The sequence below is a fragment of the Vidua chalybeata genome, chromosome 13, assembly GCF_026979565.1.
Source record: "Vidua chalybeata isolate OUT-0048 chromosome 13, bVidCha1 merged haplotype, whole genome shotgun sequence".
NCBI classification, from domain to species: Eukaryota; Metazoa; Chordata; class Aves; order Passeriformes; family Viduidae; genus Vidua; species Vidua chalybeata.
The window spans coordinates 12,243,455-12,260,931 of NC_071542.1; the positions used below are offsets into that span (position 1 = coordinate 12,243,455).

The window sequence follows — 17,477 nt, forward strand, 5'->3', positions numbered from 1 at the left end:
TTCAGTGACCTTAGAGGTCTTTTCCAAGAGAAACTATTCAATTCTCTTCTAGTCTATAATACTCTTTTAATAATTTATATTATCTTGATAATATATAATCCAAATATTAAAAAAGTTATATTTTATGACACATACTGAATTATGTTATATTTTTATGCTTTTCAGTCTTAGGTAACAGATCCACTCAGCCATCCCTAGTCCCAGATACACAGATACACACGCACACAGACACAGAGCAGTGATGTCTGCCTGCATGCTGGCAGGAGTTGAGGTGGGGAGAGCCCTCTTCACATCTCCCTTTGAGCCCCTCGGGTTGGGTGCATTTCCATTTTTCTGGCCTGTCACCCCATAGTGCCCCACCTGCCCTAAATACAGGCCTTTCCCATGGCTGCAGTATCCCCCTTCCTATTCCCATCTCCTTCCCATCCCATCTCTCAGATCCTGCAGCTGTGACCAGGCAGTGAAAGGTGCTCTGGTCTGTGTGGACTGGCCAACAAATTCAGACAGGGGCTGCTTGGCCCTTTGCGTTTGTCTTTTGAAAAAAAGTAGGGAGACAAAAATAAAATAAGAAATTTGCACTGAATATTTATTCTGATAAACATTGTGTACTCCAAACAACTACGTGTTATTTCAGTTGTAAGCCACAATCTTTTGGAAACAATATCCCAAGAGCTCTTGTCATCATAAACCCGACAGTCAATGCACCACCATGGTCTGTGGACATAGAGAGCTTTCAAGTGCAAAGCAGATTATCAGAAAAGACACATTGCCAACCTCCTTAACGAACTGGACAATGCTCAACTCCAGTAAAAATGCTTCATATGTCTGCAATTTAGTTGTCTTAGTGCCACTGTAATAAATTAATAGAAAATATATCTTTTTTTCTTTTCATTGGAACGTCTCTAAGAAAATGTACAAACATCTAACTCCGAAAAAGGACCAGCTGTTTCGGCGACAGGTAAAACAAGCAATTGAACAGAGGCAATAAAACCCAAACATCCGAACAAACAAAGAGACAAACAAACAAAATGCAACCAAAAAAACCCCACTCCACCAATGGCAACTGTGTAGGCAAACATGGAAACATCTGCACTAATAAAACCTTACAGAGAGGGTCACTGCAGCTGTACAGGGGCTGTGCAGGGTGGGCAGAGGACGAGAGCCGGGAATTCCCTGGTCAGAGTGTGCAGTTTCTAGAACAGTCAGAGACTGAACAGGAATCACTTGGCGCAGAGCTCTTGCTGCCTGGCCATGGCAGCAGGCTCCATTGTGCCTCGGAGGACACACGGATGGCTCCAGGCCGTGCAGGTCAGCAGGAGCCCTGGGCATTTCCCTGCACACGGTCACAAAGCTCTGCTGTCCCTCGGGCTGGCAGCCTGCAGTGATTCCCTGCAGGTATTCACAGCAGGAGACCCTCCCCAGCTCCAAAACAGGCCCCACGTGCCAGGCTCAGCATCACAGGACAAGCTGCTTAAATTTTCTCTCTTAATAAGGTGAGATCTTTTAGGAAAGGAAAAGAAAAACGTTTTTTTCCTAGAGCCAAGTCTTATGCTTTCACCCTGAGAATTCCCAAAACAGTAAAATCAGAAGCTACACTTCAGCATAAAGGCAACATGCTCCTAGAAGCTGAACAAAGCAGTCTAGAGGACAGACCCACCTGGTGGGATGCTCCTGGGTGTTTGCACACTTAGAGGGAGCAGGAGAGGGGAAATGGCTGTGGCCAGTGGAGCACTGCAGAGGGCAACCCTGGCACTGAGGCTTGTACAAAGCCAAATCCCACTCCAGGCACATCTCAAGCCTGGCCTTCCTGCCCACCATCTGCTAAGTGCTCATGAAGGAAGTACTCCTGCTTTGGTCCATCTCCTGGAAGCAAATGTGTTCCACCAAAACTGCTGCAATCAACAGCACTGGCTCAGGGCAGGGAAGAGGTTTAAACAACCCAAAGTGACACACCCAGGGAAATTCCTGTTAGTCTCTTCCCTTGACTTCATGCATCTGGCACTGTTTTGGCCATCATAGGACATCAGATAAACCTTTTGGATGATCATGGTTGAAACACCAGTGAGACTGACTCTTTCATGGAATAATTTGCGAAATCTCCAAACTATCATAACAATTTTGGGGAATAAACAACCCATCTTATTTGCCTTTTACAAATGTTGCCCATTCACTCTGCAAATGGCACAAATGCCTAAGGAGCATTCATTACCAGACTCTTATTGGGAAGCTGGGAGGGAAGGCTTGACTCTTTTTTTTTTTTTTTTCTTTTTTTGTTAAATACAATACACATGACATTCAGTGAATTCAAAACAAGTTTTTAGTAAGTCTGAAAAGAACATTTCCAGTTTCAAAACCCAGGAGAGGCTTGAGTGGAATGTAACCTACAGTATATCTAAATTTTGTTCATGCTTGCTTTGACATTCAGAGCAACTGATCTAAACCAGTATCTGCACAGCCTTTGGAATGGCAAACAAGATCCTTGCTTTTCAGTCTAACTTCAAGGTAACATTTTTGATACTGTTGGGAAAAAAAAAAACTTAATTACATAAACAAAGTAGCCATCAGCAATTGAAATAATTTATGTGGCAGTGGGGACAGGCAGAGATAAAGTGGGGAAATAAACCCAAGTCTTACTGGCAAGACTGACATTCTTTAAAAGCTTGTCATGATGTCTTTCACACTTCCCCCCTGCCCTTAGATTTCTTAGAACAGCCACAGCCTCCAGAAACGCCTGTGTGGTATTTTGGAGCAACTGACAGAAATATCACTGAACACTAGAAGTGCTTTCAGTGTTTTACAAGATAATGTTAACATCCCAGCCTCAAGAGATGCCCCAGTAAAGTCCTGATTCACTCTGATCTGCCGTCATCACCCAGGTCTTTGTCTGAAGCAGGGGGAAAGGAGGTACAAGACATCCAACTAGTGCATTGGGATTCTCACTTTAATTCTTCAGCTACCTGGAAAGACCTCATCCAGGTCTCATGTAACTCTTACAGGAGGACCAAGACATAATATCTTAAGCCTGAAGACAGGATCAGAAAGCAACACACAGCAGAGCTGTCTCATCCTATTCCCTCTGATGTCCTGGGAAAGGCAAGGGCAGCTCACCCTATTTGATGCTGAATAAGGTAAGTCCCAGTATTCCTAGTCAAAAATTGGAAGCTTTGAATTGGGATGGCATTAGCTGGCAACCAGAAACTGATCCTGCAGGTTGTTATACAGAGGGAAAGGCTGAATGGGAAAGGCTGAGAAAATACATGTGCTAATTGACATTGCTCTCCTTCTAGCCTGCAGCTGCTTGTTGAAGGAAAATTTCCTATTTGCACAGCCACTATTAAAACTCCTTGATCCATAGGAAAAACACAGTTTTCTGAGGAAGCAGAAATAGGTGGTTCCATCAGTCTCTGCTGGCATGTTTTGTCCACTCCGTCTGTTATTTCTTCCCCAACTATGTGCCGTGGGCTGCATGTACAACACACACCCCAAAGAGCTTGATCAAACCTCACAGAAGCTTTAGGGGAAATGCTTACTGTCCAGTTACACTTCCCAACATCCAGGTAATCACTCAAATCCACTCTTTCTACACCAGACTGTCAACCAGTCTTTGAACTGGCATTCCATGTCTACGTGAGCAGCTAGTTACACTATGGAAAAGGAAAAGTCAACTTCGAGGATGATGGAAGCAACAGTCCTTGATGGTCTTCAGACCAAGAACTCCCCTTCAGGAGGCAGCACTAACATCAGTCTGTCCCAGGAGCGCTGACAAAAGCAGCGCCTGGAGAAACAGCTCAGGCCTTGCTCAGTCCCGCCAGGGGCGGCCTCAGCGCCTGAGCCAGCGCGGGCTGGCGGCCCAGACACGCTGCTCACAGAGGAGGGCTCTGCTCTCACGTGTGGCCACTCGAGCTGCTTACAGTGAGACTTCTTTTTGAACAGCAACAACAACAACAAAATGCTGCACTGGTGGTGCAGGCAGGCGAGGCCTGCTCAGAGCGGTCAGTAGTCCGTCCGTCCGTCCGTCCATCCATCCATCCATCCATCCATCCCACGGGGCAGTGCTGGTGGCCAGCAGGCGCAGCAGGGTGTCCTCACAACTTCATTTTCTTCAGCACAGGAATTGGCAGTGCTTGGTAGATTTTAGCTGAGTCCTCGTTAGTGACCAGCTTCACCCAGACGGGGCGGAAGCTGCCTTTGAAGCCGACAAAAGCCACTTTTTCTGCAAATCAGAGCAAATATATTTGGAGTGTGCCAGGACTGCACCAGAAACCCACCTGTGTGCACGGCTACATCCCGTGGCTGGAGGGGTGCAGGTGCACAGGAGCCATGTGTGTAACACACACACACACAGATGGAATCATGCCAAAAGCTCATAGAGCTGATTGCAGCAATGTGCACATGGAGCTGTATCGTAATGCAATATGTGATGCTCTGAAATCAATATGCTTTGTGCCATCAAGTCAGAATGTTTCAAGAGAAAACCAGATAAAAACAAGTTCAGACAAGTAAAAAATCCCGGTTTGGGGCATTTAGTGGGTGAAAAGGCTCAATATTTCTAATATTAAAATGTCTTTTCATCTAAATTTAATCTGCAAAATCAAATCCCCTGAATTATTTACCTCTAAGAAAAACTGCCAGCATGTTTTTTCTATTTACAGTTTTAAACGGAGCATGTTACCCAAAGCTGCAGTGGATACAACCTTTCTGAATAAATAAATTACTGGTTCCAGGATGTTTGAGCACATGCTGATAAAAATGAGTGAGGCAAAGTTTAGAAGCAGAAAAATGGTCCCTTTACTGGAATAATGGGAGATTAGAAATGAGGTTTTAAAAACTGGTTACCTTTTAACCTAAAACCCTCTCCTGCTCCAAGTTTCTCCAGTACTTTAGTCCATGGTCCTCTTGAAATGAATCTTCCTTTAGATGTCAGCAGCACTATGGAGCTGAAGCAAATAAAGAGGTGTGTAAATGGGTGAAGAGTCAGAACACATTCCTTGCTTGTTTGTCCTGAGCACTGGTAACTCCTGCCTGTGTGTTCACACACCCACGAACTACAGTGGCTTCAGCTTTAATGCTTTTCAATGCTTTCCAACAGTTTGGTCATAGATTATTTTTCCAGTCATGCAAAACCCATTAGAAAGCAGACAAAAACCATATTTTTTAAATTTTTCAACATGGCTTTCTAGGATGACTTAAATGTTTCCAACCTGCAGTTCCATCCTGCTTTGCTCAGAGAGAGTCATCCTCTCCCTGGGATGCCCTTAGCAATTCTCAAGTAATTTCTTGTTCTTTCATTAGCAGATTAAACCTGAATAAATTCACTTCTCTGAGATTTTTGTTGGCCTGACTTTTTTGTTCCTTTCAGTGTGCTTCTCTTTAAAAAGTGTGTTAATGTTATTACTACTATTCCTGATCAGGAACTGGATTTAGCCAGGATTGAGATTTTTGTAAAAGCAGGATGATGGCCTCTCTGAAAAGACTACTAATTTTTTTATATGAAAGAAAAGTGAGAAGTTACCATGCTTCCCTGAAGTAAGTATGTGATGTGATTTTTGAAACCTCTAGAATTATTTAAGACAATAGAAACACATCTGCCTTCACATGCATGGCACTCTGCTTAAGCTTCCCCCAGGTCTCTAGAGTAAATGCGAGAACAATATCCTGTTGATCTGCCCACAGCTATTTCAGATGATTTGTCAACAAAGCCCTCATATTTGTTTTAAATGTTACACATCAGATTTCAAATCCAAACAGATTTAATAACAATTAAATATATTCACTTCCCATGAGCACTCCACAAGCTAATGTGGGAACATCCCCTTTGCTTAATGGGGTTTCTGATGTGGCTCCAATTCTCCATCCAGCAGAAGAAGCCACTGTCCTCCAAGATGCAGGAATGTCTTTTGGCTACTTATACTTATTTCCAAAACTCTGCATTCCTGGCTGCCAATACTTAAAATAAAAAATAATCCAGCCTTTTGGTCTGGGCAGGGGAATGTGCAAAGGAATGTATTTTTTAGTGGAATTTTCTGCAATCTGAGAAAACATACATGCAGTAACAAAACACAAGCTGTGTGCAGATTATTTACTCACTGATCTTTGATGTTGTTGACATAATTCTCTATCTGTGCTGGGATTCCTTGTAGAATAGAGTTTTTGAATGTTACTCTATCAACAACTTTTCCATGGTGTCCATCAATCACAACCAGTTGGATACCCTCTTCAGTGAGGAAAAACCTGACACCATCAACCTGGGCAGGGAGAAAAACATTCTTCATCTCTCATAGGAACACAATTGCAAATAACCACCTGTAAGAAGCACTGATAGTCTTGAGTCACAGGACTGCTGTTTGCTTCAAAGGGCAGAATTCCAGGTCTCTGAGGTCCTGCTATCCTGCCTATCAGGAGAAGATACAGCCTTTTTTTTTCTTTTTTTTTTTTTTTCCCACATACAAAGAAGAAATGACTCAAATTTAATTCTCCATGGTAACTTTGTAAGCAAGTTTTCCATTAAGATAAAGCAAGCGGTGTGGAATTGCACCCCATTAAGTTATTTGAGAGGATTTACTCACCTCAATGTATGCAAAGTCATCCTTCAGGTGGAAGTACTGTTTCTTGTAAGTTTCTATTTTCACTTCAATTAGGTGATCCTTGGTCTTCTGCTTGCAAAACGAAAAAAACAGATTTTCTAGTGAGAATGTCCATTACATGAATGCTGCATTTCCAATGAAAACATCTCAAACCCTGAAATTCAATCAACAAGGAAGATACATAATAAGCACTGACTTGCCAAATTAAATTTGCTAATGGAATTGGGCACAATGGTAACCTCTCTGCTCATCCTGTCACCAGTTAGGCTGTTTCACTGAATGGCAGAGTGATTCTTACTTTGCACAACTGACACATAATTCTCCAAGGCTTTGCTATGTATTCCTGTTTCAAGGACGATGAGTGAAAAAACCCAAATAACAGATAAATACCCCACTTCCTCCCCCAGAACCAGACAGGATACTGGAGATTGTGTTATACATTATATAAACAAGAATAATTCAGCTCTACTATTCAATCCCCTGTCTGTCACTGCTGTTCTCACAGCCTGGAGGAGCTGGAGGCTCCAGAATCCCATTCAGTGGTCCAACCTGTCTTCCAGCTCATCAGTTTTCACCCTGTGCTTTCAGGAACAGCATGTCACATCAGAGTCCCAAAAGAACAAGTATGCAGCTTGCAATGGCTCTCCACACATTGCAAGAATCTGTTTCACATTATTTCACCTGCCTGAACCATTTCAGAAAATCAGGCACAGTGTATACTAACCCTGGCACAAAGTTTTTCTACATCTGTGGGCACAATATGTGCCAGATTTACATGAGCAATGATTCTGTGATAAGAAATCAGCTGCTTTACCAGTTGTGCACTGGAGAGTTTCTTTGGCATTGGCACTTCCACTATTGGTGTCTCAATGTACTTGGGGTAGGCTGTGGCTTCACAGTCGCTGACACCAGCTGTCTTTGGGATCACAGCTTTGATTCTTATTCGCTCACAGCCCTTTACAGAGCAGAAAGCAAACCTCTCCTTTTCATTTTGGGCTTTGAGTTTCAGAAACAGCAGCCTGCAGGCAGGAAAAACAAAACCAAACAGCATCCTTCAAACTTTTTGTGGAAAAACATACTGTTTTGGTGGATTCCTTCCTATGCTTTGCAATAATTTTCACTGCAGCCCTTGGCACCGTGTTTTATAGTGCCCAACATCCCACATGCAAATCAAAGGGAGAACTCATCTCAGAAATGGTTTAGGGAGCTCATGGAAAGTAAAACAGAGAAATCAGATAGCACCTGAACACCTTCTGAGCTCTATTCTATAGTGATACCTATATGTAGAAAATACAGGCTTTGTATTTTAGGTCTGTCTTTCTTTTCTTTCCCATTATTTTAATCCTTTAAAATAACAGGCTTTGCACTTAGTTCCTGTGCATCCCTGCCATGGTTTATAAATAGCTGTTGCTCAAAACAATCAGGGCTGTGCATGTCTTCAGTTAAGTTTTGTGGTCGGCACTTTGCTTTTCTTTTGTCTTTTTTTTCCTTTTCTAATTTGTATTCACTTGGAAAAGTATTTCCCAGTGTAATTGGCAGTGCAGCAGAGGCTGTGAATGACTGACAGGCCAGGGAATCCCAGGAAAATTAAATACTGGTCACATTCTCAGAAAACCTTTCTGGTTTGGTTGCAATCCCCGCTAGTGGCATTAGGCAAACGGCTCACAGCTCCAGCAGCATTCCCAAAGCAATGTCCAAACCAGCAAGGCCTGCTACCTTACCCAGTGTCCTCATCCCAGTAGTAGTACCCTTTGGTAGGGTATCTGTGCTCCAGTTTCTCCATTTGGGAGGTTCTGTAGAAGGTTCCAGTTTTGTATGTTTTCTTCAAGAGACGGTTGTGGATGTCTGAGAGAATGGAAAATGTTGTCCCCTTAGGATAGCAAAACCCTACTTGGATCCAGTCATTCCTAAAAATAGCAAAGACCCACATTGTAACAAGTTATAACTATTATTTTCCTGGGCATGCTAGAAGCCAAACTAAATAATTTACAATAAGTTTTTTTCCTGTCCAGTTAAAATTTTCATGGTTTAGATCAGATTAATGCAACATAAATTAGACACAACAACCATGGGTTAGTTAAGCAAAGTAGGGCAGATCTGCTCCTGACTTCTACACCTGTGACTTCCATGCACCAGGAATGAATTAGCTCTGAACTTCCAAAAATGAACTGTGTTATCTTAGAGAGCTTCCTGGGGGAGGAAACAAGAACCTGAGATGGCTCATGAAAAGATGAACTCAATGGACTTCCTGTAACAGGCATGTTCATTCTGGAAGAGCTCATGAGGTGATGACCTCACCCATTAAAAATGTGCAGTTACATGATTGTACTGGAATGCTGGGATTCAGTTCACTCACTTGTTGAAGTTGATGAGCCATATGGCCAGCTCTTCAGGGGCTGTCTTGTCCCAGTGGATGGTGTAGCCTTTCCTCAGAGTTATAACTGGCTGATACTGCTGGTAATGAGTGCTTTTGCTCAAAGCCCCTTCCAAGTAGAGTGGGTGATTGTGGTAGTCATTTTTTATTATTTTCATTTTCAGGTTGGCTGGCTTGTAGGCTTGGATGTATATCTAGATGGGAAAAAAAAAAACAAAAAAAAAACCAAAGAAAAAGATCACCAAGGGTTTAATGAACTACATTGAAAGGTTCAGATACTCAATAGGTGTGAGCTGAAGCAAGTCCTGTGTTCTGGGCAGGAACCTGTGGGCTGTGCACTTATGTTCAATTTCTTAGATTTCTATTTCAACGAAGCAAACTGTTTTCAGAAAAAAAGAAAAAGCTCATTTCCTCATCCACTGAGTTCAAGTGCACGTGCTAGAGGCTGCAGCAGGGCTGAATTATTCCACAGCATCCTGCAGCAGCAGGACAGTATCTACCTCAGACATCTGACTTGTGCTGATGAAGGATCCTTCTGTCTGGATTTCAGGAGCCTGAAACCCAGGTCAGTGGTTAGAAATTGGCTCTAGTGGCACTATACACTAATAACCCCAACTGTTGCAACACACAAGACAAAACCAGGCCCTCTCAGCAGAGGAAAGTGAGGACTCTCATGGCAGCAGCACTCAGGGCTCCTGTGGTGGGAAGAATGGTTTGGTGGTCACACACGGGATGAAAGACCATGGAAGCTGAAGTCTAATTTCAACTCATCAGCACATTTCCCATAACACTGTGGGCAACACTTCCCTCCATAAATCAGGGAAAAATAACTAGCTGACAGCCCATGGATTTATGAATATTAATCTGTGAGTGCCCATGGAGCTCCCAGGAGGCTTCAGGCAGAAGTTGGAGTTGTCAGCAGCCAAGGCCAAGGTTTCAGAAAATACACCACAGTATTCCTCATGTTCAAAGCCACCTGTGCAGACATGCTGATAAATAAACACTGAGCACTCTGAAGAAAGACCATTTCTACAGGTCAAGCTTTAAAGTGCCAAGAAATTTGAAACAAACCAAAGTGATAATGATACTGCAAGGTAAGCAGCCTTACCTGTGCAAAGTGCCCGCTGCAGATGGAGCCTCTCCAGTCGGGTACATCAATGCAGTCAGGGTGCTTGATCAACCAGTTATCTTCTTTGATCAGGTATGAGCCTGGATATTCTGACACAGAACCATCCACATCATGAAAAACTGATGTTTTGTCACCATCCATATCCAGATCATTGAACCACGGGCCAGGTTCTCCAAAGAAGACTCTTGAAGTAATCTAAATAAAACAGTGGAACAAATTTACATCTCCAGAAAGGAACTCATCACTTAGAGTACAAGAAAAGGATGCCCTTGGTCACTACAGTGGCTCAAATTACCCATTTTCTGACTTAAAAGGTGTGTTTGACTTGTCCGGCAGAGCAGACACACATTTCCCTGCTGACCATGGGGGAAAGGTTAAAAAAACCCCACAATTTCAGCCTCATCAGTGGGAAGATTTGTTTGAAAATTCTGGAGGAAGGTTCAGGAGACGGGGCAATTTAACGAGAGCCGCTTCACTCATTGTTTGCTAACACAGTTTCAAAGCCACATGAAGTCATACCAATGTGGGAAACAGTCAGCCCTGGGAAACGGCTGCTCAGGCAACTTCTGACTGATATTTTTATCCAGCATAAATAAATGTCATGTCACCAGCCTGCCTTGTGCAATGTGAGAGTGACCAACCAACACTTTTAGGGGAATTTTGCCTTTCCCATCATACTTGGCACTGGTCAGCACTTTTCCTGACCTGTGAGCAAGCCTGCTAATTTTTTGAAAATTAGGCAAAACAAATCATTTCAGCTCAACCACTTTATTTATTTATTTGTTTGTAATATTTGGCAGCTGGATTTAACAGCTGCTAAAGGTGAACCTCAGTGAAACAGTTAGCACGTATTTGTGCAGGCAAATACAAAAATAACTCAAAAGAACAGGCCCCAGGACGGGTTCAGACCAGCACCCAGAGGTTCATACTGTAATTCAAAATTTGGCAAACCCCTTTTGGCTGGACTCTGCTCTCATTTATGTCTGCAGAACTGGAGTCTGGAATTACCCTGGTGTGCAGGGCTACAGAATTATCCTGCATCAGCTCAGTTTCACTGGCTGTTCCCCAAAATCAGTATTTTCTGCTTCTAGGTCAGGCAGGGCTTTCAGAACAGACTTCCTTCTGTTGCTTTAATATTATACCACTGTTGAAAATAAAGGGGGGCTGATTCTTCAGTTTCTGAGTCGTACAGAAATGGAAATTATTTTCACTTCAATGCAGCTATTTTTTTTTTTTTAACCGATCCCTACATCTGTTTTGCTGCAAACCTGACAGACAATTGGATCTTCTTGTTATTGCCCCCATCACATTTCCTCTTTCTTTTCATTGCTAGACTTCTGGCAAAGACAATCGGCAAGATTCTCTCCTTTTTTGCCCACACCCCCGTTTCCAAGGCACGGAGGGCTGTCTGGGAAGGGTGACTCACGGGCACATCTTCGAAGCGGATGGCGGTGACGTTGTTGTTGGGGCAGCTCTGCCAGGCGTTGTTGAGGCGGAAGGCGAGGGCACTCGTGTGCCGCCCGTCCAGCGCCGCGAACTTGCGGAACGTGCAGTTCTGGACGTTGATGGGCCCGTCGTAGAACTGAATCCCTCGGATGGGAAAATCCCTAAAATACATTCGGGGGAGACAGAGAGACATGGTCATGGCACGTTAGCATTAGGAGGAGATGTATTCTAGACACGCACAGTCCCACAGCACTTGTTTCGTGGCTGCTTTCATTTCTTGCAGGCCATAGGATGACTCCTAAGTTCCTGCTTTGGAAGATAAGGGATTTCCCTTCTTTTCAGCCCTGTAAAGTCCTCTTATCCTTGCAAGTTCAGCTCAAGTTCTCTCCTGTTGAACTGATCATCTTTATTTAGCCTGTACTTCTCCAGGGAAGGAAGTAACAGCAATGCCAAAGGACTGACCTAAGGATGAATAAATTCATGTTTGCCATCAGAAATGAGTTCTGCAGCAGTGAAACCTGAAACTCAGCAGAGCTGTGCAGACTCCTTGGGCTGAGTAATGGCAGGGCTAAAAGAAGTCCCACCACATCTTTCAAAGGGATTTGGAGAGAAGCATTGCAGATCAACTGCAATAAAAAAATAGTTTTGAAAACAAGGGAAGGTCCTACAATCTACAGAGCTAAGAAGAGTTGACAGGGCAGATTAATTAATCTTTATCAGCCTTTTCTGATATCAGCTGCAAGGTAAAGAAGACACCATTTTCATACCAATTAAATGAACAAGATGCTTAAGGTCTTTAAGAGGCTAAGAGAAGACATTTCAAATTTCACTTATGATAAATAAATTTGATCCCTTCCTTGTATGATCCCTTAGAGAATTCCTGCCTGCTCCAGTGCATTTGTTCTGAGTTTCTGCATACCACACCCAAGATGAGATATGTCCACATCTATATCTGCATCTATATCTATATCTATCTATCTATCTATCTATCTATCTGTCTATCTATCTATCTATCTATCTATCTATCTGTATAAAGGATATTAGGAGAGTCATAGCAGAATGGGTTTTCATTATTGGTATAGTTTATAATAAGTCTCCAGCATCACTGCTGACAGCAAAATTGAGGTCTGCAATATGGCAGAAAAGCATCAGCTGAGCTATTTGCTCACTGTGGGGCTTCTGTTAGGGTAACTGTGTTTTTAGGAAGCAAAAGCATTGCACTTGCAAACCAGTCTGTAGGACTTCAGTCTAGGAGGAGGCCATACATGAAGTTCACTGGCCATTTCAAAACTGCTTAACAAAGGCATTAAAGTCCTTTGCAGGAGCAACAGTAACAGCAGCACTGAGCACACCCATGACCACATTCAAGCCTAGGAAGGCTTCTATGAGCCTTCCTGGCAGCTGATGGAGCTCAGCTCATTGCTCAGCACTGCTGATCACATGTACAGACGTGCCCTGCTAGCATGGAGGACTCTTGCTGTCTTCTCAAATCCCCTTGCAAAGGGGAGGGGGAAGGAAAGAGGAGCTTGATCTGTCTTGGCAGCCTGCAAGGATGTACCTGCCAGCAGCAGCTGCACAGTGAGGACTCTGGGATTAGGAAACATGAAATTAAATCCTTTCTGTGTAATGGTTATTAAACTGAACAGCGCAGAGGAAACCACACTGGGCTGGATTTGTGCTGGGAGTGGGAACCGTGAGTGCTTTGATGTGCTGAGCTGAACTTACGGGCCGATGGGCAGGGTCCTTCCCCGGTGATCCAGACCTCCAGGCCCCCAGATCTCATTGTCCATGGTCTCGGTGCCCAGGTTCCCACTCTCACCAACAAACAGGCTGTTCTTGATTTCCTGCTTGGAGCCATCGTCGTGAGGGAAGGTCCCTCCGCTGAGAAGAAAGGGCTGGAGGTGAAAGGGCTGCTCACACCCAGCCCCAGCCCCGTGCCCAGGCTGCCACACAGCCCTGCCACACTCACCTCGCCAGGGTCAGCCCAATGCCATTGTCAGCAAACCTGCCAAGAGGAGAGAGATGCTTCAGAAGAGATTTGGGGTTGCTTTGGTTTGTCACGTCAAACTATAACAAGCCAACTCGTGGAGGACAGCAGGGATTAATTACTGTACACTGCTCAGGGGAGCTCGGGTTTTTCCAGACTTGTTCCCATTCCAGTTTTAGAAGATCTCTTTTGGCACATCTTGCAGAATTTGCAGATCACATGAAGCAGCAGACACACACCTGACTGCTCCAGCTGGGGTTAAGATGGTGATTTCTAGCCATAGTTTACTTGCCTGATAAAGCTTTATCCCTTTGTCTAATGATCACACACTTTTCTCTGGTAAATAAAAGAATCATGCTAATCTCTCATTCCAACCAGCTTTTATTATTTAATGGTGCTTTGCCTTACACACTGTCTTCATGTTTCACAAACTGCTTCCATAAAAGAGCTTTGCAAGGTGATAAAAAAAGAGCAGCTTGGCTTCGCTTTCCTCAACAGGAATAGAGAGATCAGAGCTTCCTTATTAAAAAAAAATAATAAAAAAATTAGAATATCTTTCTATTTTGCTGAAATTTCAGGATAAGATAAATCACAGATGTTGGTCCTTGACTGCTGCTTAGAGAAATGCTACAATGAATTGATAGTTCGAGCCAGTCTTGGTGGTGTCTTCACACCAGCACCACCTCCCACGTCTGCCACTGATCCTGGCAGTGGTTTGGGAGCAGATCCCCTCACTGTGCTGCTGTCTGTAGGTGGCAGCCCTTCCCACCCTATCGCCTCCTTGCTTCCCTGCAGGCCGCATTAACGCTGGCCCTGTTAATGGGATACATAAATTAGATTCTAGCCATAGAAATGGAAATGGCTCTGGCTATAAAGACAATTACAGTTTGATGGCTGCTTCCTCCAATTCACACACTCCCAGAGATTTGCCGCTGGAAACTCATAAAGCATTTGGTGTTTTAGCACCCTGCCTTTGCTCCATGAGCAATGCAAATGTCCCAGTGACCTGAGTGGGATCTGTGAGGACAACAGTTGCTGGCCTTGGAGCAGGATGGATTCCTGTGGGTCATAAGAAACACAAACTGTGTTGCTCAATATGACATTTCTGAGTGTTCTGCTACAGCCTCATTCTCACCAGGTCACTACTGCCAGCTTATCCCACTGGTTGCTTTAAGAGGTTTGGGTCACTCAAAGGTAAGGCAGCTCTGGCTGGGAATTGCACACCAGATATCAGCGTGGCAGCCATTCCCTCCAGGGTTATCACAATATCCCTCCTAAAGGATGGATATTTTTCTTTTTCTTCTCTTCACTAGGATTGATATCAGGAGCCTGGCTCAGAAACAGAAACTGCAGCAGATAATCTGTTTTCAAGTGCAAAACAAATATCAGCTCTGGCCAGGGCAGGAAATGGCCTTCAAAGAGCACAACATGCACTTGCCCAGACTCTCTCCCTTGCTGCTGTGATGCATAGTTTTATGTCTGCTTCATCAGTACCTGCTTATTCAGCATTACACTGAACCACATAAAACTGATCTGTGACCAGGCTGAGCCAGGAAAAGTGGTGCATTTCACTGTTTTCTTTTCAAATCACCTCATTTTTCATATTAAAAAAAAAATTATTTTAGTTATTTGCATCTGTGTGTCTGTGTGTGTGTATTGTGACGATGTATAGATGCTGGTCAGCATCACACAGAGAAATAACCTGAGGGGTTCTCAGCTCAGACAAAGTAGGTTTTGTTTGTGTAAAATAATGCCTGTGGTGGCTTAACATTTCATCTTCATTTCAGTCTTGGCCATATGAAAGGTGCAAAGCGATATAAATAGTCTGAACCACAGCTATGCTTGCCATAAACACCAGGCTGAACTCTGAGAGTTGAAATAAGGCAAAACTCACTGGCAGTTGTCCAGCCATACATCTCCACCTCGCAGCCAGGCCCCGTGATCCTGATTCTTGTAGGCAATAAAGCCCTCAATTATTGCAGGTTCCCTGGGCTTCAAAGGATCAGCATCCTTGTGTGGGCTGTACCTGCAAGCAGAAGGAGAGAGGACAGGTTGGCAAGGGAAGGTGCCCTTGCTGCCTGCATGGCCCTGCTGAACATCTGCTTTGTGGAAACTCAGGAACAGCTCTGGGACCACGGTCCATCCACGTAGCCTGTCTGCTCAAGCTGGGACAGCCAGACCCAGCTGCCAAAGGAAGGAAGGTCCAGGCAAGGCAGTTGTAAAGACCTGCTCCAAGTTTCCTTTCACCTTTCTGGTATTGTATTGCTGATGTATTGTTGAAGGCATGGAAAGTTTATTATTGCTCCCAAAAGTTCCAGATATTTTTTTTTAATCCCTTACTGCTATCCTTTAGCATGTTCCTGTTATTTAGATAAATATCCTTTTGTTTTCCCTTTTGAGCATTCTTATCTCCTAACTCTGGCTATACTGTGGCCATGAGTACCACTGCCAAATTTTTCTTGCTGTGGAAAGGAATTTAAAAATCTTGGAGAGGGGCTGAGAGTATGTCCTTCACTACTCCCACTATATACAGGACACACGTACAAGATTTAGTAACCCTGAAGTTCTCAGTATGATGAAATATTGGCCTGATTTGGTGAAAAATAAGCAGACAGAAGCAGAAACTGCAGCAATGTGTGCCCTCAGCTGCTCCCTGACAGCTTGGGCCACAGGATCTGAGCAAGGTGATGCTGAGCTTGGCTGTCATGTACCCCGTCCTGAGGCACCATGCTTCTTTCTGCTCTTGGAGGAGCATCTTCCATCACACTACACAGCTTAGAAAACCTGACAGATGAGTATCCAACTCAGTGCCAGCAACGGATGGTTCAGAGATTAAAATTCATTCCTCACCATGGATAGCAAGGCCAAGCTGTCAAATTGCGAACAGATATTCAATAGCACTTTGCTTTGCTTAATAAGCCATCATATCAATCTAAAACTGAGCATCAGGCTGATAGGGTTCCAATAAATGAATATTGCTTTGGCAGCTTCATCACTGTGAATTTACTTTCAGAGACGGATTTAGTATCAGCTCTTGTGAATTCCCCAGGCATTGTTAAGTACAGATATTTTGAGATGCATTCCAATTTCATTCACATCCATGATAACTGGAGGAGCACTACAGGGTCCAGAATTTGACTTGGACATTTAATGCTGTTACTGAATGCAGAATAATCTCTCCAAGTCTGTCACAGTCCAGCCTAGCTCACAGTTTGCTCCAGCCAGCCAAACTTTAGTCATTTATTCAGTTCCATCTTGACACATGAAAGGTGGAAAATGGAATAAATAATCTGAGCTGCAGTTTATGCTGCTGGGTAATCCCTGAGCACAAGCTTGAGTGCATTATGAATTGTTTGGCTTCCAAGGGCCATTTCTGCCCTTGTATGGCAAGGGAGAAATTGCCTTTTCTAACCACTAACTGCGCCTGTGGCAGCAGGCAGTTCCCCAAGGCACGTGTTCAGCTGCATGGAAAAGAAGCATCAGGCTCCCAAGAACAGGCTGCTCTTAAGTTATTTTTTTAGCAGCTACTTTTACCATTGGATTAATCGCTTCAATTAACTGAGCATTTAAATAATGTAAATAAATTTAAATAATGTAAATAAATGATCTTTTAGCATCAGCTGCTAGCCAGGGCACCGGGGTGATGTGGATAACTGATATCTGAGCTGCTGGCTGGGCTCTCATGGGAAGGAAGATGGATCCCACCCCTGTAATGCTTGCCCAGTGCATGACTGCAGTAGTCTGGGTAACCCACACCCCAGAGATGAGAAGGAGATAGAGTTGTCATTCTCCCCTGCTGAGCAGAGGCTTTCAGCAGGTTTCTCTTCCTTACATGGTTTCTTCTGTCAAGAAATGCAGTTGTGGGGGAATGTAGGTTAGGGTGCAGCTGGAGGCAATTGGTCTGTTAGGAAAGAAACTATGAAATTTGAGAGTATTTAAGTCCTTTCACATGTCTGG

General features: G+C 43.8%; 1 protein-coding gene across 1 annotated transcript in view; it reads right to left on the reverse strand.

The window, feature by feature from the left end:
* Positions 1-560: 560 nt before the first annotated feature.
* The window catches only part of CEMIP (cell migration inducing hyaluronidase 1), a 49,852-nt gene continuing 32,935 nt past the window's right edge, over positions 561-17,477 (reverse strand). Inside the window, exons 17-28 of the mRNA XM_053955188.1 lie at positions 15,415-15,546; positions 13,503-13,538; positions 13,259-13,414; positions 11,514-11,694; positions 10,067-10,282; positions 8,941-9,152; positions 8,306-8,491; positions 7,399-7,603; positions 6,567-6,653; positions 6,088-6,245; positions 4,837-4,937; positions 561-4,213 (exon numbers count right to left, since the gene is read on the reverse strand). Coding sequence (XP_053811163.1) covers positions 4,086-4,213; positions 4,837-4,937; positions 6,088-6,245; positions 6,567-6,653; positions 7,399-7,603; positions 8,306-8,491; positions 8,941-9,152; positions 10,067-10,282; positions 11,514-11,694; positions 13,259-13,414; positions 13,503-13,538; positions 15,415-15,546 — 1,798 coding nt within the window. The 3' untranslated portion in view covers positions 561-4,085. The remainder of the gene's footprint in view (positions 4,214-4,836; positions 4,938-6,087; positions 6,246-6,566; positions 6,654-7,398; positions 7,604-8,305; positions 8,492-8,940; positions 9,153-10,066; positions 10,283-11,513; positions 11,695-13,258; positions 13,415-13,502; positions 13,539-15,414; positions 15,547-17,477) is intronic.